Raw genomic sequence first — 25,752 nt, forward strand, 5'->3', positions numbered from 1 at the left:
ATATCATATAATTTACCTACATCACGATTGTGAGGTTATGGTTATACCAACATAATTGTTATGCTAGGTCTACATGGCCGCGTTCAGCAGACACAACTGTTGAGTTCGTCTTATCAACACTCTGCGTTGATTGGTTGGTTCTAAAAGTAAGAGCCAATGACGTTGGACCGCTACTGAGCGGCTTGGTCTGCTGAACGCGACCAATGCGAGTCGTAAAGTCGTGAGTCGTAAGAATTGACCAATCACAATCGAATTTGAGGAGAATAATCGACTGTGCGTGGTCAATTCTTAAGCGGGGAGCACACACTTCTGCATAACGCATAATGCGTAAGCGTAAGAAAATTGATTGGTCCATACACATGTGCATAAGGAAATAGACCAATCAATTTTCTTATGCTTACGCATTATGCGTTGTGCAGAAGTGTGTGCTCTCCGCTTTAAGGTGGAAGCACATAAAATTGCAGGAGCCATAAGCAAAACGCAGAAGCCATATGCGCATGCGCTATGGTATCTGCCTTTATTCTGCCCATGGCTGTGGCTTCTGAATTTTCAATCTACATAAACTATGCTTATGTATTTTTATGTAGATTGAAAATTCAGAAGCCATGGCAGTATGCAGACACCATAGCGCATGCGCATATGACTTCTGCATTTGTGCTCATGGCTCCTGCAATTTTATGTGCTTCCACCTTAAAGGTCAATCTAGACAAACTTGCATAGCGCATAAACATAAGCATAAGAGAATTGATTGGTCCATATGCATGTGCATAAAGGCCATTGCACGTAACAAAGTTTTAGTCGTAATCGTAAGGCCATAAGAAAATAGACCAATCACACTCGATTATTCTTCGAGCGCGAGGAGAATATCGACTGTGATTGGTTTATTTTCTTACGGCCTTACGATTATGGCTAAATCTTTGTTATGTGCAATGGCCTTAAGCCCATTCTACAATAGCCGTAAAAGTATGTTTTAAGACGTAAGCAGTAAAAATTGACCAACTACAGTCGATCATTCTTGGATTGTAAAAATCCTATTAGTCAATAGCTTACTGCTTACGTCTTAACGCATACTTTACGGCTATTGTGGAATGGGCTTTAAGGAAATAGACCACGCCGTTTCTTTATGCATATGGTTATGCACCTATGCAAGTTTGTCTGGATAGACCTTGCATAAAGGTGAAATTTCATGGGCAGTGAAAAGCAGCAGCAGATTGTACTGATTGACTATAAAATAGAGAAGTTCTAGGAACTCGAGAACTTCTCTATTTTATAGCCAATCAGTACAATCTGCTGCTGGTTTTCACTGCCCATGAAATTTCACCTTAAGGCATAAACACTGCCTTAAGGTTATAAGACAGCCATTCTGTTTAGGCCCTTTATCTGATTGGCTGGTTCAGTAAAAAAAGCTCCAGGTAATTAACGCCAAGTCTGTGAGTGGCGCTGTGGTCAATCGCAATCGTGGTTTCCGTCTCTCGTCTCTCTCTCCAAACAGAGTGCACAAGTGCACCTATAACCCCACTTTTCAAATAAAGGCAAACGCTCGCCACGCTCGGTCTAGGCTGTACCTGTAGAGTTCTCTCGGGTGCTTTGATTCGGATTTCTCTCTGTTATATCTGTTTAGAGTTCTGAGGATAAGGATTGTTTCAATTTAACAAAATATTCGAAAGTATTTGAGTGAGACAAAGGTGTTTAGAGCAAACTGCTTGTAATTGTTTAAAACTTGAGCTAACAATGTCAAGAAAGATGGTACTTGGTCAAAAGAATAGCAGCCAATCTACGATAGTGGGATTTTTGGCAAAGACAACGAAGAAAAATGTTATTCCGCGGACTAGGTAAGAAAGATTTAGTCCATTTTGTATAAATGCCTAAATAAATAAAATAAATGCGTAACACACACACACACACCTCAATATATTTGAATTTTGCGACTGCAATATGTCTCATGTTCATATTTCTAAAATTAATGATTGATTTTTTTTTCTTTTTAGTACGCCAAAGTCAGTGGAGACAGAAGAAGAAGCTGATTTAAATGTGGATTCAAATGAACTATCGAGTACGTTGTGCTTTAATCAAGAAAAGAGGATAGCTGGAGACTCAATAACGATAGACACGATAATAAATCTTGTAAGATTACAGTTCTATTTGGGTAAAACAATGCAGTGTTATTTTCAGTTAATATACAAATATACTTCATACATTATTACGATTTACGAAATATCTGTGATTTATTAAAAAAAAAAAAAAAAAAAAAAAAAAAAGTATGACTCGAACATTTTAAACCACAGGATAATTCAGACACTTCAGACTCGAGCAAAAGTCCGCTTAAAACACGACCAAGTGCAATGGAATCGTATCGTGTTAAAAATTCAATAGCGAAGGAAGAGAGAACTGAAAAAGAATCTGGATGTTCAAATGTATTGCGAAAGAATAGCGATTACATGAAAACTTGTGTTATCTCCGAGTCTTCTGACAGCGAGCAGGAAAACAAGAAGGACATTAGAAGACGCTTACGTTTAAATCAATATCCAAATAGAACGGAAATGGAAGAAGATGATGAGAAGATGCGAGTTGTTTCACAAAATGATCATTATGCTAAATGCAGCAGTCAACATTCCTCTTCTACTAGTAGTACAACATTATTGGTGGGAAATAAAGAAATACTTAACGACGACAATGACATTATGTCTAAAGATGAAGATGAGCGTTTATGGACTCTTAAAAAATACAATATAATATCCAATAAACAAGGGAAAGATACTATAATTTCAGATTCTGATACCGATAGTCCTAGCTCAAAGTTTAACGGCAAGAGATTGCCGAGAAAAAATTGGGATGGCCCTGACATTCGATTAAATCTGAAAGATTTAGGCTTGAACAAAGAATTAGGTTCATGGATTGACGTTATTCAACAGAAACCAGTAATGTCCACAATACCTGTAAGTTTCATATCATGACTTGATATTTCGTGTGCGTATGTGAAATGTTTAACGTCCACCTATTTATTTCTTGTCTCACTTTCTCCATTCTTCTATTTCAACCTTAGGTTACCAAGGATAAATTGCTTGAAAGACGCGAAGATTTAAAGGAACTTGAAATTGAAATTCTTGACAAATTTTTTAGCGCACTCGAGTTAATCCCATTACCAATACTGGAACAATTTCCAAAATTTGACCCAGTCTCTTTCAAAAAGTTGCAAGGTCTGCGTCGACATATAAAAGCTAAATTACGTTTAGTACAAACAAAATTATCAAAATTACAAAAGGAAGATGAAAATAATATGTATGAGTTTCCGGAGACAGCTGGGTCTGCATCGTCAAAATCACGTGAAACACCACGTTCATGCATGTCTGAGACTCGCTCGATAAATGACCATGACACGTTTGACGCATCATGTACCTCGGTATCCAAATGTACTCGTGCACCCTTTCGTCAAGGCTCGGCAAGCGTAACGGAATCGTATATAAATGCAAAGGAACACGCGAACGGCATGGAATCTATGGCAGCAGTTAAGCCACCTGAAACTACAGTTTCAAATAAGAAGAGTACTTTTCAATTGAAAAGACCTATCAAAACGGTATTAGGCAGTGACGTTTCTAAAACAATAGCAGACATGTGGGACCAACAAATGTCATCTAAGACAATGAATTCTTCAGTGGATTCCGATTGTGCTTTCGTAAAGGACATATTTAACGATAGTATTAAAACGCCGTCAAGTAATGAAAAAAATATGCAAGGAAATGTCGTCTTGGACAGTCCGGATAGCCCAGGTAACAAAAGTGCAGACAAATGACAAATAAATCACTAACTTTTTCTGCTTTGAGTTCTTAATGAAAAAATATTTCATAGGCACCTGTCAAAGATTTACTGCAAAAGTTGAAACCTCTCTCTCGATACAAGATTTGGAACAATTCCCAGCTTTAGGAGAAGATTGTAATATAAATATAAGTGACGATTTTACAGGTATGAGTTTTTATATGTATATATAATATGTAAAACTTTGTTTTGTTTATACATTTATGTTGATAATATGATAAATAATGCTTATTTTACGCCCATTTTGTAGAGTGGCCACAGAGTAGCATGGCACAGAATAGGACGTACAACGATGATGAAGTAAAATCAAAAATCGAAAAAGATAGCGTAGAATATGGAAAATTTACCGGTAATTATAAAAACGATGGTGTCAGTGGAGAATTTGATGGTTTAACATATTCACATTCGCAAGAAATGTTAAAGGTACATAAAGTATTTGTATTCGTTAGGCGAGTATAATACCGTTATACATATAAATATTAAATAATTTATGCACACTCGACGTACATGTTGGACCACGTGTGAGAACATATAATATTGTGCATTACGTATGTTTCTTGATTTTAGATATTTCGGCAGAGATTCGGTTTATATACGTTTAGGCCAAATCAGTTGCAAGCTATTAACGCAACACTTTTGGGATTTGATTGTTTCGTTTTAATGCCGACCGGAGGTGGAAAGTCCCTTTGTTATCAATTGCCTGCCCTTTTAAGTATCGGATTAACAGTTGTTATCTCACCATTGAAGAGTCTTATTTTAGACCAAGTTCAAAAACTTACCTCACTCGATGTAAGAGAAAGTATTATTATATGTTAGATACATACGCAGAGAAACAATGTAATATTAAGTACACATTTACATTATAGAAGCGTATACTCGTGCGTCATATATCACTTGCTTCAGTCTTGGTTTAAAATTTGCAGATTCCTGCGACTCATTTATCCGGCTCTATAACAGATAATCAAGAAACAGCGATATATAGGGAACTTTCCAAAAAAGAACCTGCTCTCAAAATATTATACGTAACACCAGAGAAAATCTCTGCGTCGCAAAAATTCTGTAATACTCTGACTATTTTATACGAGAGAGAATTGTTGGGAAGATTTGTTATTGACGAAGCTCACTGCGTTAGTCAATGGGGTCACGATTTTAGACCAGATTATAAAAGGTTAAGATGTCTCAGAGACAACTATCCCAAAGTGCCAACAATGGCTTTAACTGCAACAGCTACGCCGCGTGTTAGAACAGATATTTTGCATCAATTGGGTATGACTACGCCAAAGTGGTATGTATGTGTATATCTGTATATGTGCGCGTGTGTTAGCGCGTTGAATATATATGTATATTATATATATATGATATATGGTTACTTTTTCAAGGTTTATGTCGAGTTTCAATAGACCTAATTTAAGATACAGCATAATATCGAAGAAAGGAAAAAATTGTTCCGATGAAGTTGTGGCTATGATAATGACAAAATTTAAAAACACTTGTGGCATCGTGTACTGTTTATCGCGCAAGGATTGTGACGATTATGCTGCGCATTTGAAGAAAAACGGCATTAAAGCGTTGAGTTATCATGCAGGACTCCCAGATGGTCAAAGAATTAACTATCAAGGAAAATGGATTGCCGATGAAGTATATTTCGTACAATATCTGCGCGCGCGTGCGCATACGCATATATGTATAATATAAAATTATATCGCATCTACATACACGTTTTTCCAGGTACATGTTATATGTGCGACTATAGCCTTTGGAATGGGCATTGATAAACCAAACGTGCGCTTTGTGATACATGCAGCCTTACCAAAGTCTATAGAAGGCTATTATCAGGAAAGTGGTCGCGCTGGTCGTGATGGTGAGACAGCAGATTGCATTTTATTTTATCATTATGCAGACATGCACAGAATCAGAAAAATGATTGAACTGGATAATCCAAATCCACAAGTTATCAGTACCCACATGGATAATTTGTTTAAAATGGTAGCATTCTGTGAAAATACTACAGATTGCCGTAGATCGCTACAGCTTAATTATTTTGGAGAAATATTTGATAGGCAACAATGTATCGCGAATAAAATAACTGCGTGTGATAATTGCAGATGCAAGGTAGGTACATTATATAGCGTAGAAGATGAAGAAGACGTGTCACAACAAAAATATAGTTGACTGACTGAAATTAATACTACGTAATAATTTTAGGACGAGATTACAATGTTGGACGTTACTGAAGATGCGAGAGAGATTATGAAAGCTGTAAGAGATATTAACAATAGGAAGACGTGCAAGCTTACACTAGTATTCTTGACAGATATTTTTAAGGGCAGTGATCTGAAAAAGATTAGAGAATCAGGTTTCGTACTCGTTTTGTATATAACAGTAGAATGACGTGAGTTGGTATTTACATCACGTTATACAATTAAATAATTCTTTTTTTTTTTATAGGTCTTACGAAACATCCTTTATATGGTCGCGGTAAATCATGGAACAGAAGTGACATAGAACGCCTCATGCACTATATGGTATTGCAAGAATATTTGCAAGAAAACATGTATATTAATCATGAGATTGCTTGCGCATATGTAAAAATTGGACCGAGAGCGACGGAACTTTTGACAAAAAAAGATGTAAAGGTATTTATTCTTGATAGGATATTCAGAATGCAATGTATACGTGAACAAGCTTGACAGTGCGTTTTAGATATTTTAGATATAGTAATGTTGTGTGTGTGTGTGTGTGTGAGATAGGAGATGGGAGACATTATTTTGTCTATTATTTGCCTTTCATGCGTTGTGTGTTTTACTTTATCTTAAACAGGTACAAATTCCAACGAGACAATCGAATAAATCTACGAGTGGTGTAGCTACAGTTTCAACAGTTACGAAGAAACTTGATGGCATTGTAAAAGAATTGCAAGATCGTTGCTATGCCGAATTGATGACAATAATAAGGGAAATCGCTAGTACATTGGATGTTTCTGCTTCTTCCATTATGAACATGGTAGCTGTCAGAGCTATGAGCCAGCGTTTACCAGAAACCGAAGAAGCCATGTTACAAATACCACACGTTACTAAGGCTAACTTTGTTAAATATGGCAAAGCTCTTTTAAACATTACGCAGAAATACGCGGCAGAAAGAACAGGTACTCGATACTCGCGTATAATATAACATAAAGTAGTACTTAACGTTATTGATTATTCCATTATTTTTAGTACTGTTAAATGAGAACGATGAAGAACAGAACAGCGATGATGACGATAATACTTGGGATGACAATAATTCCACGTACTCTTGCACCAGTAGTGGTACTAGCACGCGCGGCAAGAAACGAAAGATTGGCACGAGATCTAACAGTACTAATAAAAAGTATAAACGGGGTGGCTCAAGGTAATGTAAAAAGAGAGATGTGTACACGTGCGCACGTGTCACTTCTCTTATTACACACGTAACGTAATGGTTGTACGTTAGGGAAAAAAAAATCACACACGTATATCTACATATTTTATTTTATTTTTTTTTCGGTTATTTACAGTGCGCGGAGGGGAAGAGGTTCGTCGAAAAGCTCATCGAGAGGTTCAACAAAATTAAACACTACGAAAAAGGTAGTAGGACTTGCGAGTTTCAGTCAAACAAAACAATATCTCGCAAATCCCAACAGATACATGAACATTACCTAATTAATTTTTTTCCGTTTATTATAAATTATTACGGCGTTTGCGATAGTGCGCACAGATACGATCCCCTTTTGGGCGCTATCCGAAATGGCTCTCTGTATGGCGTTTTAGTCATTATATTGAATGAAACACGTTGATTATAATAAACACTCGCATAATTCTATTTGAATTCAAAGTAATCATCAGACGACCGACATGTATGTAAGATAAAAACTTTTGTAATAAAATAATTTTTGAGACCAATGTTGAAATTTCGTTAAAAAAATTTCCTTACGTGGATAAATAAAATATATTTTTATCATCGTCTACGCACGTGAACGGAGTGTACACGAACGGAATAATATTAGATTTGTTTCAAACGACAATATATGCTTTTACGTATTTATCTCTACTATTTTATGCGTCGTACGTTGTACGTTTTCAACACTTTTCAAGTTTATATGTCACTATCAGAGCTTAGCGTACTACCCTGCTATACGCGTTAGGGCTTGTCTTACTATTATATTTGCTATACGATATATATATAGATTTATAGATCTGGTTGCATTATCCTGGTTTGTCGATCTTCATTCTGAACATGTTTTTTCAGTAAGTCCATCACTTGATTGTCAAATTCAGGTGGAGTCGGTTTAACACCAGTCGCCCAATAGAATATATCCCAGTCGTTGGATGGTAAATTTATAAGTCGATCATATAGTCTTAATTGCGTGTCATCGAACGTATTCAAATACTTGTTTGCAAAGGTGCTAAGAAGCAGACCATTCTCCAACATCCCACGTTTACGAGATTGATACGTCAATCTAAAATGACACGAACGAGATTGAATAGAACGACGTTCGTCGATCGTAGACGTTTACGTGTGTCGACACGTAAAGGATGATTCTGACATTAACTACAAAGTATGACTACGTAAAACGTTACGTCAACTACAGTTACGTACTAAAGTAAAGAACACCATATATGATATGTAGAGGATATGTGTACCACGCGCAACGCGAGACGCGAGACCTCGAAACAAGTATGCTACTTTGGATCTATCATATTGGGATCGGATCATATTCGTTGATTGTAAGAAAAAACGATACTCTGTGAACGATACCGTGCTCTTTTGAGATTTGTATTCTCTCCGTCGCGTTCCGCGTAACGTGGAATGCCAGGTTCCCGACCTTCTGGATGAATCAAATCTTGAAAATCATCTTTCCGCCTGCAGCAACTTACCGACACATCTCTCGCAAGTACAAGCGGTCTGATCTGAGGTATAATTTTTATCTCTCTCATTACAGATTCAATAGAAAGCTTTATCCATTGTTCAGTATCCTCAAACTTACCCGGGATATGACACGCGTGCTCATAACATTCATCACGCGGTATGTGAGTTAACTCTCTTCGTGCAAGTAACCTTAACCTTTTTTGCTATTACTAATATAATCGAGATTCGAGATCAATCGAGACACGAGACCTGTCAGTCCTGTCACCTGTGTCGCAACTGATCGAGATCGAGATCGAGATTCGAGAATCGAGTCAATCGAGAACTAAAATCCGCTTACCGACAATTGTCGGTGTCGTTGCGCAGCTTTTACACGATATGAAAAACCTGCGCAACGACACTTATCGAACCGACAGTTGTCGGTAGGCAGGAATGGAATACGGGCCGGGCGGCCTACAGGCGCTCGTTCCAGTATTGCAGTAGTTCCGTAGAATTTTAGTATACTTCAGTGGTTCCACAGATGGTTCGCTCCAGGTTCCAGAGTTGGCATGTATTTCAGTCAAGTGGAACAAGTTTGAAATTTAGCGAGAGCGAGAACGGACGTAAAGTAAAAGTAAAAGTTGTAGTTGGATATAGGGCCATATTCTGTTCCGCTAAAATCCGCTTACCGACAATTGTCGGTGTCGTTGCGCAGCTTTTACACGATATGAAAAACCTGCGCAACGACACTTATCGAACCGACAGTTGTCGGTAGGCAGGAACGGAATATATCGATAATATCGATATCGATCATATCGATGTGTCAAATGTGCCAAATGCTCCAAAATGTGTGCAAATGCAAACTGCAAATGTGTTAAAGTTGTCAAACGGCTTGAAAGAGTTGAAAGAGAGACGCACGACGGTGACGGGGGTGGTGATGGCATCTAACAACGAATCTCAAATCCTCGCCGTGATCGGTGATCGTGATCTGATGACAGGCGGTAACGAGTATGCGCAGCTGTCGTTACCGTTGTCACAGTCGTCGAGTAAATCTGGTAAGCCCTAAACCCTAAACCCTAAACGATAAAACGATCGCGTTTCTACGTATGTACATTCAACAACGTCGGGCTGATCGCTGATCGCGCTGATGGTCGTGAAAAGATCAGAGCCGTGGCCAAAAGGATGTTGCCGTAGTTGTGTCGAGATCGAGACATACACAAGATCTGTCGCATAAACCGCGTTCTCGATGTCGATGTCGTCCGCGACACATTTAGCTTTAGCTCGTATGTGTCACCTGGAACTGGAAGTAACGCACCATCACCGTAGCTCGTCGTTGGCGGGACATGTGCTCGAGAGCTTTTCAGCTTTCTCAAGATTCACGTATCTCGAGTCTTCTTTGTCACCTGCGATGACGAGCTTTTTAAACATGTGATATGACTTGATTATCACTGACCACGTTCCAGGGCCACGAACGATCAAGTCCGATGACTTTCAGTAGAAGCATGCATGTATGTATGTGTCCTCTTGTTGTGTCTTTTCTCTTTCCTCTCCTCTTCCTCTCTTTCACTTTAGTTGAATTTAAACCTCTGAGAATGTGATAACAATATATCATACGAGAGTAATCTTTTCTTGCAGATGGAACATGGGAAGACGCGTTATATATATATGCTCGAGTATTCTTCTACCTTAGAAAATATGCGAGATTGTGTGTAGGTTTACAGAATTATTAGAACGTGAATAAACACAAAAAATGATGATACTAGACTTTTGTTGATGAGCTTGTAACGAACATCAGGTGAGAGAGAGAGAGAGAGAGTGTGTGTGTGTGTGTGTATTTTGTAACACGTTTAGAGGAAAGAGAGGCCAAGTTGTATCATAAGGACATACACATACATACGTACATTATTTAAATTCTGCTTCTCCATGCAGACTATACTCTCGTACAATGGATATTGGCGTTGTCAAAATTGCAGAAGATAAAGATTTTGAGAAATTGAAGCAGTTGTATGACGATAATAACAACTGGAAATTAGATTATAACAAGCCTGATCTATCTGTTTGGACAAAATCCGTCCCAGGAATTAGTTTTAGAATGGTGAAGGTAAGTTCTCTCTCTTCATTGGCAAATGACGTTTTAGTCTTTGATCGAGACGTTAACTCGAGCTTAACGTCACAGATTAGAACGCGTTTCCCCGATATTTCACCAGAAACCCTGTACGACGTTTTACACGATCCTGAATATAGAAAAGTTTGGGACACTCATATGATTGAATCGAAAGATATAGGGTTTTTTAATCCAAACAACGATATTGGTTATTATTCCAGTGAGTATAATGTTTATGAATCTTTGAGTTTTAACTTTTATATCGGCCATATCTTGCTTTATATTACACCGTTGCGTTGTACAAATTTTAGTGGCATGTCCGTCTCCGTTAAAAAATAGAGACTTTGTCCTGCAACGATCTTGGTTAGATACCGGTATAGAGCAATTGATATTGAATCATTCCGTTTATCACAAAGATTACCCACCTAGGAAACACTTTGTACGAGCAACGTCTTACCTCACAGGTAAAAATACTAGGAAGCAAGTCAAAACGCGTTTTATGCGCGCGTATGCATATAACTTTTACATTTAATATAACGTTATACCATCTTTCGTATGTGTCCAAAAGTATTGTTATATTTAAGGCTATATTGTAAGGCCTTCGCGCAATGGAGACGGTTCCGAGTTGGGTTACGTATCGCACACAGATCCACATGGCAAATTACCTGTGTGGCTCGTTAATAAAGTTACACAAATATTTGCCCCTAAAGTGAGGTTCTTATGAAAAATATTATTAAGCGGTATCAAGTATCGAACACAAATAAATGTAACATTTGTTTACAAAGCTATACTTTGTAGATGGTAAAAAGATTGCATAAAGCCTCTGTGGGCTACCCAAGCTGGAAAGTACTTAATAATCCAAATTTTAAGCCTTGGCATTATCCTGAGCAAATAATGGCACCTAGAATACGTATCGAAGAAGTAAGGAATAACTTTTTTTTTTATACAAGTTTTCGTGTTTTATTTTATTTCTTTAATTAAAATTTTAACTCGACGATATATTTTGACAATCCACACGAAAGATATATATTGTTTGTGAATAAATAATACCGACTATATGACATTTTTCTGCAGATGCAGTTTTTGACTTTGATTATTCCATATTATCATTCTACAGGGCTTGGATCACCAAGTTCCATGAATACATATTGTTTATAAATAAATTTCAATGTTTATTCGAAAAGTTATAACCCGGATCCCGGGTATATTTTATTATATATTTCACTTTTGGCACAATTTTTTGCCTCTCTTGAAAACTTGACTACGTGTCACATAGGTGGTATTATTTATTCATTGACTACATACACACATACACACATATAGACTTTGTTCTTTATCCTATGTAGTTGGCAAATACAAATGTTTAAAAGCCAATTCTATGACATGTACGCAAACTTGATTTTTACAATCGTGTATTATTAATTCGTTTCAGTGCGTAAAATCTGCAGAAGAGAAGAATTCAAAATATAATTATGTAGACGAATCTGATTTAAAGGAAAGTTTGATTAGAGAATCTGTCGCAATGGATAGCGATTAATTTATAGCGATATAATAGAGAGACATGAGGATTTTTAGGTAAGTGGGATAATAGTGACTGGAATAATAAAAACAGTGTAATGGAAAGTTTTAGTTGCAGTATTACAGATGAAACGTAACGGACACGTTGTACACGTATTAACAAGTTCGATTTGCATACGTCTTACATGATAAATTTTAATTACACATAACGTAACATTTAATATTATATAACGTTAAAAGTTAAGGCCACACAGTTATCATGGCGTGAAATCGCCTCATGTGCGGACACGGCTGTATGTAAACACGTCAATAAGAAAACTATCGGTGGCCTGCTTTGCATTAGGCACTACGTTCAAGCCAAGTAATGTTGTTGGTATTGTTAAAGCGCGCAAATACAAGTATAATAAGAAGATGCCGCACAATATGGAAGGTATACTTGAAACTCTTTTTATAATTTATATCACAGTGCGAGGTCGCGTATGCCTTGATATAACCATCTGATCCATCTTCTATATTGTGGACATTGTATACGTTATTGTTACTTATTATACATATATTACTAAATCTTAAAAAAAAATTATATATATATACATACATACACAAAGTACGTGCAACTTTTTCTAGTATTAAAGAATGTAATGCGAGTAGAGTTGGTAACAAGTTTTCAAATGCTTTGATAAAAATTGGAAGATTCAGCTATAGCATTTCCGTCAAAGCGACATGGATGAAAGCGACGTTGTTGTAAAAGGTTGTTGTAAAGGACATGTTTGTTTTTATTGTAAAAAACAGATGGGCATTTTTTTTCTATCCGCAGATGCCTAGATGTTACACGTTTAACGTAAAACAAACAGCTTAATATCGATAAATTCGAGTATACATATACGCACACATAACTCGACCGATTCTCCACGTGTCATTTTAATAGAGTTTTATTCGTAATGTTTATAATTGTTTACCACTTCTTTTGGCAAGTGTGCCAAGAAGGCGTACGAACAAAAATGCGAGTATAAATGATAAATGGTACCACATTTCTTTCATAGTCTCCTGATTTTACGTATAGTAAATATGTGGGAGAGAGTTAGTGGTAAGACCCGTGTCAAACTTGAACAGTGTATTAAGAAGGTAAAAAGGAACAACGTTTCGTGTTTAAGGTTCGATCGATACTGCAAAAACAAAAGATTCGGGCAACGCAGCGTTGAAAGGTGCAGATAGGAGAGAGTAAGCCAAAAAAAAAAAAAGATGGTAGATTATATATGTTCGCCAAGTTTGAGACAAACAATTTTTAGAAATACTTTGTATGGTACATTTCACTATACAAATGGATGTGTGCTAATTTAATTAATTATTAACCAACTAACAACGAGACGGCCTAGAAACTTGTAGATATGCCGTAAGGCTAAAACTTGATATATACACACATATACGTCAAATCTTAATTTTTACATTTCTTCGGTCTTTGGAAAATATACAAGATCTACGCAATAAATATTTATAGGGCGTAATCGATTACTTTGTAAAGGTCACAATAAAACGTTTTCAAACGGCTTTATTTAAATAATTATTATATATACAGAGAAGAGGTTATTCATATAGAGAGTCAAGTACAGTATCGATAATGCAAAGTGAAGGAAAAGTCGAGAGCAATATTGACTCTGTTATAAAGAGGACTTTGAAAAGCGAGGCCTGTGCAACCCTGCAAATTTACGAAATTTACGAATTATTTAATATTTAATTTTTATTGTCTAGCTTTCTTTCCCGTGAAATGGCAATGAAATGAAATATGTATATCATCTACTAAAATATGTGTGTCATCGGCAAGTTTTTTAGGGAAGCAAACGGTGTAACAAAATTCGCTTCACAATCTCGTATTTCCTTTATTATAGGTTTTCATAATTCGCGGGCGGCGAGTATTTTAATATTAATGAGGCAGTATTGATCATTATATAATTCTCTTGAATACATAATCTTATCTTATAAATATATTATTCATCTAATTACTTGTCTACCGAGTCTCCTCTCGGTCCTCCTCTTCGTTTATCGCCACGTATCACACGTTACCTCGAACATATTTTTGGAATTATACTTTTCGGCCTGGTGTGCGCAAACGCGTGCGTGTTTAAACAGCACCTGCATGGATGATAATGGAACGGTATACATTAGGCACATATATCTACCTGCGACGATATGTACATGTACATACGTTGCGTCAAATTACCGCGCACGCGTTATCGCTACATTATTAGAGGATCCGAGTATCACTTACCATTCGTTACTTTACATGGACACTGGATTACTTGTATCGGACATTGGATATTATCTACTGTTGACTATTGGTAAGTTTGAGAAAACAAGCACAAGCCTGTACTTTAAAAAAAAAAAAAAAAACACATTGCAGTCAAAATGATAAATCATTTTGACGTAATATTGGGTCAATATGACGTCAAAATAATTATGGTATTTTGACTGCGCTGTGTTAAGCCCCGGACACACAAATCGACGGAAGACGTAAGACGTAAATCGTAAGGAAATCCACTAATCAGAGTCGACTATTCCCCTCTTCTTCCCTCTTAAAGAGGGGAATAGTCGACTCTGATTGGTGGATTTCCTTACGATTTACGTCTTACGTCTTCCGTCGATTTGTGTGTGAAGGCCTTTACTTGAGTCGGTCAACCATCATGCATCGTCACGAGAAAAGGATAACGGATATTGCGGTCTGACAACGAGACCACGCAAGTCTTTTTGTACCTATTTCAAAACCAGAAAGAGAGAAAGAAAGGAAGAAGGGTAAAGACTTGTTTGCAGCTCTCTTGTGTCGTCGAGAATGGCGAACGTTGTAGTGGCGTTGAACGAGAGATTATAATATGGTATCACAACGTTTAAATTTTGCAACAGTTAAAAACAAACGATGCAATAAAAACGACGCCGATCAATCAAATCCAACAATGACCACTAGTTTTATATCAACGACATATATATATATACTAGATTTATATGCGAAACATGAATCTGACGCGCGATGGTGGACGGGACGGCAAAAGATACGTCTTACGTATTTTATTTGTTAAGTATATTAGAGGATACGCGTGGATATATGTGTACATATATAAATTCTAAGTGGATACGGCGACGTGGAAGCCGCCAGTCCGCGTATCCATTTTTTCAATTCTGAGGTACGAGTGCAGTTTCGTCAAGCACGATAGAGCGATCTTCCACAGAGCGATCTTCTACATATTTATTATTATTTTAGATATTTCCATTTCGTATGTCGCTTGTCGCATCGTTTCGCGTCAATTTCGCGTCAATTTACGACGTGCGGCGCGGCGTAACCGCGTAACGTCGTTAAGCGACGATTGTGGAGCATCGGAGCATCGGAGGAACGAAATTTTCTCCCAACCACGTAAGAAGGGCGAAATATGTCCTATGATACGGAATCGCGGAATTCGTTGCCTGACGACAAAGAGCTTATAGAGAACGTGGTGGACGAGGATTCTCATTCACGTTCAAACAGCCGTGTACAAACGGCGGTATCGCAGAAACGTTCAAATATCGATATCGATGTTAAATGTGACCGCGACGGTGCATTAACATCGATTGATAACGATGAAAACGACCGTCTCTCTGTGGTGCCTGATGTGATTAGAAAAGTGGAAACGGAAGTAGAGGATGACAAGGATGAGGCCGATAAGACAATATCGATTGTCGATAAGGAAACGCGAAATAATTCCAATAAGGTAAATTTTCTTCCCTTTTCCAAATGTATGTATTTTCTCCCCATCCATTTTCCACTCGTCCGATTTTTCCGCGAGGATTCCAAATTCTGATATTAATCATTTCTAAATGTTCCAAAAAATTATTTCTGCCAAATTACCTAAGCTGTGATCTACGATATATATTTTTCACAACACCTCCACGGAAAGTTCGACTTTTCCATGCCTGTAGAGAGGGGCGAAAGTGGTTACTTACCACCCGCTATGCCGGGTGGAAAGTATCAATTTTCTTCCCTAGGGAGGAAAGTAAGCCCTGCGTGAAATTGGTCTCTCTTGCGTCCGTAAAGGTATTGTGAAAAATATCGTCTGAAACCCGATTTTTTCTTTCTGACAATCTTTTAATCATCTTTTTGCTAATTACTTTTAATTAATTAATCTCGCGTCAATGGGATCGCGTAGGAAGAACAAACGCTTATATGTTTTGGGAACACTGATGACCACATCTTGGATCAAGTGTCTAACCCGACAAAAGGATCGGAAAACTTGAAACGATCGAAAAGTAAGAAACGAGCGTTCTCTTTACTCGATATATTGATTTCTACGAGCATCCTTGCTCCTTTCGCGATCGGCTTTTGGAGAGGTGTATGGGGATGCATGGATCGTCATGCGGAATTGTGAGTAATAAAATTAATTAATATAAAGAGGCGAGTGAATTACTTAATTGGAATACTTGCGGGATATATGCGAGCGACACTGAAATAGTCTTCGATAACGGAATTAAGCTAATATTCCTCGTCAAATCGTTATTTGGATCGCGGCTGAAATATACCTATATATATAGGTATATACATATGTACATATATATATGTATGTATGTATGTACAGAGTGAGTTTTATTTCGTGTGCCAATTATCTCGTCAAGTATTGGTTTCGTTGAAAAATGTTTAAAATAAAAATTAAAAGGTTCAGAGCGAAGGGGCCAATAAACGATCTTGTTAGATTTTGAGCCCGGAGCCTAAAGAGTGTTTATGGTCCAGTAGGATCCAAGTTAAATTTTTTAAATGTAAACATCCATTTTTTATTGTATCATGTCTTTCTACTAATTAATTTGAACAACTTTTGTCTGAAACATTTTTTATTTGTCCAATTTTTGAGATAATCGAGGAAAATGGCATATTCTTGAGACTAAATCAAGTCAAAAAGATCTGTACTTGTACTTTTTTCTCCGGCAAACAATTATCGAGATAGCACAAGTTAAATATTGAAAATGTTACAAAGGTTTCCTTTTTTGAATATCTAAAAAAGAATTAGGCAAATAAAAAAATGTTTCAGACAAAAGTTGTTTAAATTAATTAGTATATAGAGAAAGATAATGCAAAATAAAACATGGGGGTATTTATTTAAAAAATTTGACTTGGGCCCCAAGTATATATATATATATATATATATGATGGTTCAGGACCCACGGGTCAAACTTTATATAGAGACTGATGGGTCTCACCAAAAGAATCAATTCTTGTCTCACAAAGTAAAGAACCCGTGTGGGAACCCGTGTCCTCCGACGAGTCCTTGAGGAGGACATAGATCGGAAGACATGTCTTGAGGCCGCGGAATTTATAATTTAAAATTCAAGAGGATATGTTTTTAGGAGGAGTTTGTCAACAGGTTTCCCGGCTGGTTTTGTTTTACGTTCGGCGCAGCTCTGCTCGCAACATATACGATTTTCAAAGACCAATTTCACAACGTTTACATGAAGAAGTGGGCTAAATCAAGTTGGCGAAAACGACTGCTTTATCGGACGTTACGAATTCTGTATACTTACACCTTTGGAGTAGCATGCATCGCGCATTGGCGGGGTGGTTGGATCATCATTGATAATTATCTATTTATGCACACGTGGTAAGTCAACGTCATCATCGTTGGTAGTATACGTTACAGCGGCATATATATAATTTGTCGCGCGAACAGACCGAAGGTGACGTGGAGGAAACGAGATTTGTTAATTGTCATTTCCGGTGATATATCTCCCTATAGGATAACGATGTCTTTGACATGCTCGCTATTGGCATGCCTGGCGATTCTACGTTCCGTCCGAAACTTGATAACAACCCCAATGATAACTCAGATCGACACGCCGAGTTGCGTTTTTCAATTTCCTACTATAGTCTAAGATCCCGACCTACATCGACTTTCACCCATCTGTTTTCCTAATAAAAGGTATATTCATTATGTTTGATAAAAAATACCTTTTATTTGTTAACAAATTGCGGATGGGTTGCCTAATTAAATCAGCTCAAGGCTACCCTTAATTAAAAATAATTTAATTAAATTTTTTTTTATTTCTACACTTATTTGTATTCTCAAAACATTCAGTACCAATCAAAAGTACAAAGCATAAGTAGAAAGTAAAAGTTAGGTTGCCTATCGTTTACTGCTCCCTATTACCGGGTTGCCAGGTATAAACAGGTGAGTTGGTATTACTAATTTACACTCATCTGTATTCTTTAATTGACCTATACAAAAAATAAAGATAATTTTATTGCGAACACAGTGGTATTAGGTTGCCTAAGCAAAATCGATCAAGACTTGCGGTTGCCGCGCTTTAAAATCCGAATATTTGAGTAAGCGAGCGGGGTGCGACAGAGAAGTGCTGAACGTATTATTCTATGCAATAGAGGAGGACGCAGCATAGCAGTTGTGCGTGAAGTAGTTGCCGAGTGAAAGAGAGTGCGCATGCTCTTTTCACCGTGCGATAGAGAAAGACAACTCTATCGCTCGAAATTTTTTTGGAGTAATTACGCATTCATATATATCAGTATATATATTTTGTATTTGGAAACATGCTCTATTGTTTATAACCTCTATTCAAGTGAATTGTTATAGAAAAATGAAAAAGTGTTTTTTGTGCGGCTCAAACGATTCTATAATTGATTTTAATGATGAAACATTTAAGAATTGTTTCTTAAAATTATTGTTTCGTAAAAAAAAAATTTTAAGTATTATGAGGTTCAATTAACCAAGGACGCAATTAATTCCTTAGGTTATCATTCATCATGTTATAAAAAAGTTACTGTATTAAAAAAAAAGTATAATGAAGATTTCAACAATTTTATCAGAAATCATAAAGTAAGTATTAAATTCTGTCTTAAATTATGATAATTAAATTATCAAGATTTATTTTTGGTTATTATTTTGAATGTGTCAGATATCCAAGACTTACTGTTGTGATTATTTGCAGGAACAGAGACACTTGTCTAATCCCGATCAGGAATGTTCAAATTCCTCCCTCGCAGACTTTGTATGTATATTACCAGTATTAATTAATAAAAATGATACATTTAACTCTTTTATTTACTCAATAAAATTGAATTTCTAGGTGCATCCAAGTACGTCTACAACTGACGAACATCCACGATGTCTGGATTCTAGTGGACATTTAAGTACAACAGATACTGAGAGAGAAGAGAGTAATATTGATGCAATAACTTCACTTTCTATGGATTTGGACAAGGTATTAAAATATCGTTAATTAATTTAATTGCTCTAATTTTCATTGTTTTGTTGATTAATTTAAACCTTTAATTTAAATGTTTGGAATTAAAATTTATTTTTAAATTAGCTTTTTCGCCCGCGTTTCGTGCGGGCTCAAAAGCTCTTCCTTCTTTTCCCCGAATAGTAATACTTACCCCCAAAAAAAATTTTTTTAAAGAGATTTTTTTTAGACAATTTTGTATAAAGGCCTCTTTTTTTTATTTATTTATATTTTTATTTTCTCATATTAATTTATTCTTCATCGACACCATCCTCGACAAATTAGACAAATTTTGGCACCGGTTTCCAGAAAAACGGTCCATTAATGAATGAGTAGTTTGCAGTCAGACAAACATTAAAAAATTTTTTTTTTTTAATTTTTTTTCCAAAAAATCGGTCTAAGTTATTAGAATATCATGAGATAGTATACCTTTGGTTGTTCTAATTTGAAAACTGTAGATTTGCAGCGAACAAACATACATATTATATATACACATTCATTTTTATATATAGAGATTCTTTAAGATTCGATCAATTATTTTCCGAAAAATTCAAAAAATTTCTGATACCGGTTTCAAAAAAGATCGGTAACGAAAAATTATACACTTTATGGTACTCCCCGGGAAATTTTATCCCTGCTTTATATAGAATTCTTTAAGATTCGGTCAATTATTTCTCGAAAAATTGGAAAAATTTCGGATACCGGTTCCCAAAAAGATCGGTAACAAAAAACTATACACTCTATAGCACTCCCCGGAAAATTCTACCCCTGTTTCATATATAATTCTTTAAGATTTGATTGAAAACTGTAGATTTTCATAGCGGACAAACATACAAACATATAACATAATTCATTTTTATGTATATAGAGATTTGTTCAACAAATTATTTGTTTCAGGTGCCGTCATTTACATCAATTCCATCACGTAATTCGATTGACGAGGCGCTTGATTCAGTATCGACAAATTCTGCCTCTACAACAACATGCCTGTTTTGCAGCCACAAACAAAAGAAATGTGGAAAGCAGGTGCTTAATCTGATATTTCCTCGGTCTGAAAATGTACAAAAAATAAAAACAATGGCTGAAACTTTAAATGATTTGGAGATACTTTCGAAACTTGAGAATCAAACTGTTGCCTATCACAATACCTGTTTCGCTTCATATCGGGTACAAGAAAAGCGGTATACTGAGGAACATCTTGATACTAGTTGGCATGAAAACAGACAGCTACATAAATTAGCTTATGAGTCTCTTATAGATTTTATTACGAGAGAAATAATTGAAAATGAAAAAGTTATGTACTTTGCACAGTTATTTTCAAGATATCAAGATCTATTATTAGAGTTTGGAGGAAGTAAAATAGACCCCGATGACATGGCGGATTACCGACCCGAAACTTTGGAAAAAAAAGTTTTAAAAAGTTTCGGTGACCGTCTAACGATTGAAGCATCTACCGGACCGCGTTGTAAAAAAATAGTGTACAAGACAGACATCGATGTGTCTGTTATGGCTAATAACACTAAATTTTTGGAAACAAAAAAAGACAACAAATTTAAAGACGTAGCCTATCAATTAAGAAATCTTGTAAAAGCTATTGATTGCAAACAGCTGCCGAGTCATTTAACTGCTGATGACGTCATCCACGGAGAATGTGAGATTCCTGAGAAATTGCTTGAATTTATGTACAATCTCATTGTCGGACCCGACATTTCTCGTAATGACTCAAACGACACCTCGGTCAAAGTAACGTCACTGTGTAGCGATATCATTTATGCTGTTTCAAAGGGTAGATGTAAACCAGCGAAAAATTTAACCCTTGGACTGACTATGAAATCTCTAACAAATTCTCGGCAAGTAATCACGATACTCAACAGATATGGCCATACGATTGGATACAATTTGGCTGAAGAGCTTGAGACAGAAATGACTTATACGGCAGTCCAAGATAATAAGGTAATACCAACCGGTATCGATACAGTAGATGGACGCAGCACTCACGTAGCGTTTGATAATTTTGATCGCTTCGTTGACACGACTTCAGGAAAAGATACCATGCATGACACAGTTGGTATTATTTATCAATTTCCTCGTGCGGAAAATGAAAATCCTGATGATATTGAAGCTACGACTTCTTCAATTCTTTCGGTTGATGACAACAGAGACGAATGTGGACCTTCTTCACGTAAAAGACGACGTTTCAATGAAATTTTACGAGGTATTCGACCATATTACTCAAAACCGACAAGTATGCAGCTGCTTACCGTTGATTCATTTACTAATGTAATCGACGTATGCAAAAGCGCCACAGAAATAGCCATTGATAAAGATATACTATGGATAATGTCTTTGTCGCGAAATGATTCTGTTCCTATGTGGTTGGGCTACAACTGTATGCTTTCAACTGATCACAGTGGAATTCAAAACGTCGAGTATTTGCCTCCAATAAATTCATCTCCAACGTCTTATGCAATAGTTAATGAAACACTCGTTATGGCTAATGAAATTGCTGAAAAGTGTCAACAAGAACTGATTATCGTGACATATGATTTAGCCATTGCCAAAATGGCAATGCAGATTCAAGAAAGTGAAAAACCCAAATTTGATAACATTTTTGTAAATTTGGGAGCGTTCCATATGCAGATGGCATTCTTCAAAGCGATCGGGAAATACATAGACTCCAGTGGGTTAGTAGAAATACTAGTTCAGGCAGAAGTATTAGCAGGCGGCTCGATGAACAGCTTTTTAGACAGCAAGCACTTTAATCGTTGCAAGCGATTACACCCGCTGACCGCCGCTGCGTTACAAATACTTCATCTTGAACAATATTTATCCACAATTAATGTATCTCCTGAGATACTAGGTGAATTATTACAAGCGCTTATAGACAATGCATTTAATCAGACTGTTTTTGACGTCAACGAGAGGTTTGAATTGCCTGATTTATTGAACCAAACTATTAATGGCTATAAAGAGTTCTGCAAACAGACTTTGATAGGTGAAAAGGGAAAAACGGCTCAATACTACTATCAGTATTGTGAGTTTATTAACTTATTCCTTCGCTTTTCGAGAAGCATCCGTACCAGTAACTTTGAACTGTACTTGGATTCGATTTTCAACATGTCTGATTTATTTTTTGCATTAAACCAGCCTAATTATGCTAGATGGTCCCTATTGTACTTAAGTAATTTAATCAGATTGCATACTGAAAATTCACCCCTGGTTGCAGAATTTCGTCAAGGCGCATTTGGAATTAGACGTACTAAAGCCAATTTTGCTAGATCACCTGTTGACTTGACACTAGAGCAGACCATCAATGCTGATGCCAGTAATCAATTGGCTAATAATCTTTCTGCAGACTCTATATCTGCGCGACAAAGATGGGCTCTCAGTCACAGTATGAGGACAAAAATATTGACAGCTGTCAAAGAGAATCTTGGTTTGTCGCTAAAAGATGATACTTCGCATTCTTTGCAAAAAAGCAGAATAAACAAAGACAAAAAAAGTCTTCACAGTATCATTGAAGCGATTAAAAATACGGTCAATCCATTTGATGATAGTATCGATGAAAATGTTTTGTTTAACATTTTGACTGGTAAAGCAGCATCTTCAGATGTTACTGATTTCTTGCTTGCCGTTAAGTCAGTAGGCAATCAGCAAAAGTTAAGTTTTATTTCTGAATGCTGTTCAGTTTCCGAGAGATTTGAAAAACCGATACCACGGAACAAAATCTTAAATTTCGCATCACAGTGCGCCACCAAAGCTCAGGTGAATAAAGATAAGAGCAAGAAAGTCTTACTAAAAATGGAACGAGACATCTTTGGGCGACTACTCGCAATTAGCATTGACAAAAAAATTAATATAGAACACTGTTTGACGTTTCCACTAGCACCAATGCCGCCTGCTCTTTTCTCGTGTACTGGTGAAATGTTAAAAACAAACAAGTCGACATTAGCCAAAGCATTAAAATCTCAAGTCCAAATGGTTGAGCCAACACAAATCGACGTTGAAATAATAGATGGTTTTTACTATTTACACCTTATCGGATCCTCTATGCCACAAACCTTTGATAAAATAGCTGAATCTATCCTTATAAAACTTTGTTCAAGTAATGCTGGGAAGATACATCTTATATTTGACCGCTATTTAACGCCTTCAATCAAAGATTCTGAACGTCAAAGTCGACAGGAGTTCGATATTCCATATAGAATTACAGGACCTCTACAACCTAGACCTACCGATTTTTTGGAAAGTCTCAAAAATTATCGTTTTAAAGAGGCTTTGGTACAATTCTTAGCTAATTACTGGGAAAACGACCATTTGGTACCAATAATCCAAACGAGAAAAATTTTTATAACAGTTGGAGATCAGTGTTATTCTTATCAAACAAAGGAAAATCATGTCGTAAAAAGTGAAGAAGTTGATTATATGTGTCAGCATGAAGAAGCGGATACGCGAATTATGTTTCATGTTAACAAAGTGCCACCAAGTTAAAGAGTTTTAGTAAAAGCCTCTGATACTGATGTTTTAATAATTTTGCTGGCTAATATGCGTAAAGTTTCAGAATCAGAAATTTGGTTAGCAGGTTCAACGATCAAGAAAGGAAATAATAAAGATATTAACTGCATTAATTGTACAGAATTAGCACTGAAGTTGGGATCTACATTATGCCTAAGTCTGCCGGCTTTCCATGCATTTACAGGCTGCGATTACACGGCAGCTTTTTACAATAAAGGAAAAGTCAGACCTTTTAAAATTTTTTCAAAAAACGAGACGTACCAAAAAATTTTTGCGTCATTAACAGATGAAGCTGACATTTTCATCGACGAAAAAATTGACGTTATTCAGGAGTTTACTACTCTTATATATGGTATCAAGCATTGCATTAGTGTAAATGACGCACGGTATCGCATTTTTAAAAAAAATTATTCGACTAAGAAAGACAATGAACAATTTATGAAAAAAATTAAAAGCTTCGACTCAAATATGATCCCACCATGCTGGAAATCGCTAAAACAGAAAATTTTACGCACAATATACGTCAATTCTATGTGGCTTAATGCAACTGATCCTTGTTGTGTCAAACTACGTCCTGAAAATTGCGGTTGGTTCATGGATGGCTATTTAAAGCCAACAGGATTCGTTGGAAACCCAACGCCTTTACAAGTTGATGACATATTGCACGTGACAAACAGTGATAATAATGATGACAATTCCTCAGAATTTGACTATAACATTGCAACTTCTGATGAATCTGATGATGAATAACTTCTTGTATTTGTACAATAACTTTCAAGTTTTATAATATACTAGCTGGTTACACTTCGCTCGGGCGTCGTTTTTTTTCAAACGTTTTTATTTGTGTTTCAATATCCTTATTCTGGCTTTTAAAAAATCGGTAACGAAAAATTATATACACTTTATAGCACTCCCCAGAAATTAATTTGGCAATTAAATCCATTCTCGAACAATTAATAAAATTTTTGAATCGGTTTTAACTAAATCGATAAATCGGTAGATTAATGTAAAATTAAATTATTATTATTATTATTAAATTATTCTATCCCTGTTTAAGATTCGGTCAATTATCCCGAAAAATTGGAAAAATTTCGGATACCGGTTCCAAAAAAGATCGGTAACGAAAAACTAGCATTCCCCGGGAAATTCTACCCCTGTTTTATATACTTGTGGTAAAAATTCGGCTCAATAGTTTTCAAGTTAATAACGTTCAAACACACACCACCCGTAAGAATTTTATATAATGGTATAGATTATTTTTTTACTATAACAATAAATGTGTTATTAACTTTTTATCGTTTTCTGAAATATTTATTTATTTACTCGGTTTTATTAATAAAATAGATAAAATTGAAAGGTAAGTTAATATTACTTGTATATTATTGTTATGTTATACATTTTTATATTAGAAATTATTTTTATGTTATTTACTCCAAAAAAGATTTTGAGCGATAGAGTTGTCTTTCTCTATCGCACGGTGAAAAGAGCATGCGCACTCTCTTTCACTCGGCAATTACTTCACGCACAACTGCTATGCTGCGTCCTCCTCTATTACATAGAATAGTACGTTCAGCACTTCTCTGTCGCACCCCGCTCGCTTACTCAAATATTCGGATTTTAAAGCGCGGCAACCGCAAGTCTTGATCGATTTTGCTTAGGCAACCTAATACCACTGTGTTCGCAATAAAATTATCTTTATT

At 36.2% G+C, this 25,752-nt stretch overlaps 4 protein-coding genes across 15 annotated transcripts; 3 read left to right on the forward strand and 1 right to left on the reverse strand.

The window, feature by feature from the left end:
- Window positions 1–1,518: 1,518 nt before the first annotated feature.
- Window positions 1,519–7,733, forward strand: Blm (Bloom syndrome helicase). The gene is made up of 15 exons (XM_071779983.1): window positions 1,519–1,832; window positions 1,989–2,124; window positions 2,286–2,936; window positions 3,044–3,767; window positions 3,847–3,960; window positions 4,064–4,236; window positions 4,381–4,602; window positions 4,737–5,098; window positions 5,193–5,451; window positions 5,542–5,925; window positions 6,019–6,169; window positions 6,262–6,449; window positions 6,634–6,958; window positions 7,029–7,203; window positions 7,349–7,733. The coding sequence occupies exons 1-15, from the start codon at window positions 1,732–1,734 to the stop codon at window positions 7,491–7,493; spliced, it is 4,110 nt and encodes a 1,369-aa protein (XP_071636084.1). The 5' UTR covers window positions 1,519–1,731; the 3' UTR covers window positions 7,494–7,733.
- On the reverse strand, window positions 7,309–8,955 carry LOC139814047 (succinate dehydrogenase assembly factor 2, mitochondrial). The gene is made up of 3 exons (XM_071779998.1): window positions 8,819–8,955; window positions 8,590–8,741; window positions 7,309–8,290 (listed from the first exon to the last, which is right to left on the reverse strand). The coding sequence occupies exons 1-3, from the start codon at window positions 8,849–8,851 to the stop codon at window positions 8,020–8,022; spliced, it is 456 nt and encodes a 151-aa protein (XP_071636099.1). The 5' UTR covers window positions 8,852–8,955; the 3' UTR covers window positions 7,309–8,019.
- Window positions 8,956–9,124: 169 nt separating this feature from the next.
- LOC139814045 (START domain-containing protein 10) lies at window positions 9,125–18,551 on the forward strand. Of its 12 annotated transcripts, none has more exons than XM_071779989.1 (9): window positions 9,125–9,310; window positions 9,557–10,184; window positions 10,312–10,471; window positions 10,606–10,777; window positions 10,853–11,000; window positions 11,092–11,244; window positions 11,365–11,489; window positions 11,579–11,701; window positions 12,213–14,278. In XM_071779989.1, the coding sequence occupies exons 4-9, from the start codon at window positions 10,622–10,624 to the stop codon at window positions 12,315–12,317; spliced, it is 810 nt and encodes a 269-aa protein (XP_071636090.1). In that variant the 5' UTR covers window positions 9,125–9,310; window positions 9,557–10,184; window positions 10,312–10,471; window positions 10,606–10,621; the 3' UTR covers window positions 12,318–14,278. The 12 variants fall into 12 exon arrangements, with proteins under 12 accessions (XP_071636090.1, XP_071636096.1, XP_071636098.1 ...); XM_071779992.1 differs by lacking the exon at window positions 9,125–9,310 and having other exon boundaries at window positions 9,419–10,184; window positions 12,213–12,355; window positions 12,411–14,278; XM_071779993.1 differs by lacking the exon at window positions 9,125–9,310 and having other exon boundaries at window positions 9,420–9,731; window positions 10,003–10,184.
- Window positions 18,552–18,686: 135 nt separating this feature from the next.
- LOC139814044 (uncharacterized) lies at window positions 18,687–25,526 on the forward strand. Its single transcript, XM_071779984.1, has 3 exons — window positions 18,687–19,303; window positions 19,382–19,516; window positions 20,435–25,526. Exons 1-3 carry the CDS (start codon window positions 19,202–19,204, stop codon window positions 24,026–24,028), a joined length of 3,831 nt encoding a protein of 1,276 aa, XP_071636085.1. The 5' UTR covers window positions 18,687–19,201; the 3' UTR covers window positions 24,029–25,526.
- Window positions 25,527–25,752: the final 226 nt, after the last annotated feature.

The sequence above is a fragment of the Temnothorax longispinosus genome, chromosome 6 (genome assembly GCF_030848805.1).
Source record: "Temnothorax longispinosus isolate EJ_2023e chromosome 6, Tlon_JGU_v1, whole genome shotgun sequence".
NCBI classification, from domain to species: domain Eukaryota; kingdom Metazoa; phylum Arthropoda; class Insecta; order Hymenoptera; family Formicidae; genus Temnothorax; species Temnothorax longispinosus.

Coding starts and splice junctions, on each gene's coding strand:
- LOC139814045 (XM_071779985.1), top strand. CDS start 15,712: ATGTCCTATGATACGGAATCGCGGAATTCGTTGCCTGACGACAAAGAG. Junction 16,030..16,464: donor CGCGAAATAATTCCAATAAG/GTAAATTTTCTT, acceptor GGGATCGCGTAG/GAAGAACAAACGCTTATATG. Junction 16,680..17,670: donor ATGGATCGTCATGCGGAATT/GTGAGTAATAAA, acceptor GTTTGTCAACAG/GTTTCCCGGCTGGTTTTGTT.
- LOC139814047 (XM_071779998.1), bottom strand. CDS start 8,851: ATGAATGTTATGAGCACGCGTGTCATATCCCGG. Junction 8,742..8,818: donor GCACGCGTGTCATATCCCGG/GTAAGTTTGAGG, acceptor ATTATACCTCAG/ATCAGACCGCTTGTACTTGC. Junction 8,291..8,589: donor ACAAATCTCAAAAGAGCACG/GTATCGTTCACA, acceptor GTGTCATTTTAG/ATTGACGTATCAATCTCGTA.
- LOC139814044 (XM_071779984.1), top strand. CDS start 19,202: ATGTGTCAGATATCCAAGACTTACTGTTGTGATTATTTGCAGGAACAG. Junction 19,304..19,381: donor ATTCCTCCCTCGCAGACTTT/GTATGTATATTA, acceptor TTGAATTTCTAG/GTGCATCCAAGTACGTCTAC. Junction 19,517..20,434: donor TTTCTATGGATTTGGACAAG/GTATTAAAATAT, acceptor TATTTGTTTCAG/GTGCCGTCATTTACATCAAT.
- Blm (XM_071779983.1), top strand. CDS start 1,732: ATGTCAAGAAAGATGGTACTTGGTCAAAAGAATAGCAGCCAATCTACG. Junction 4,237..4,380: donor ATTCGCAAGAAATGTTAAAG/GTACATAAAGTA, acceptor TCTTGATTTTAG/ATATTTCGGCAGAGATTCGG. Junction 5,099..5,192: donor GGTATGACTACGCCAAAGTG/GTATGTATGTGT, acceptor TACTTTTTCAAG/GTTTATGTCGAGTTTCAATA.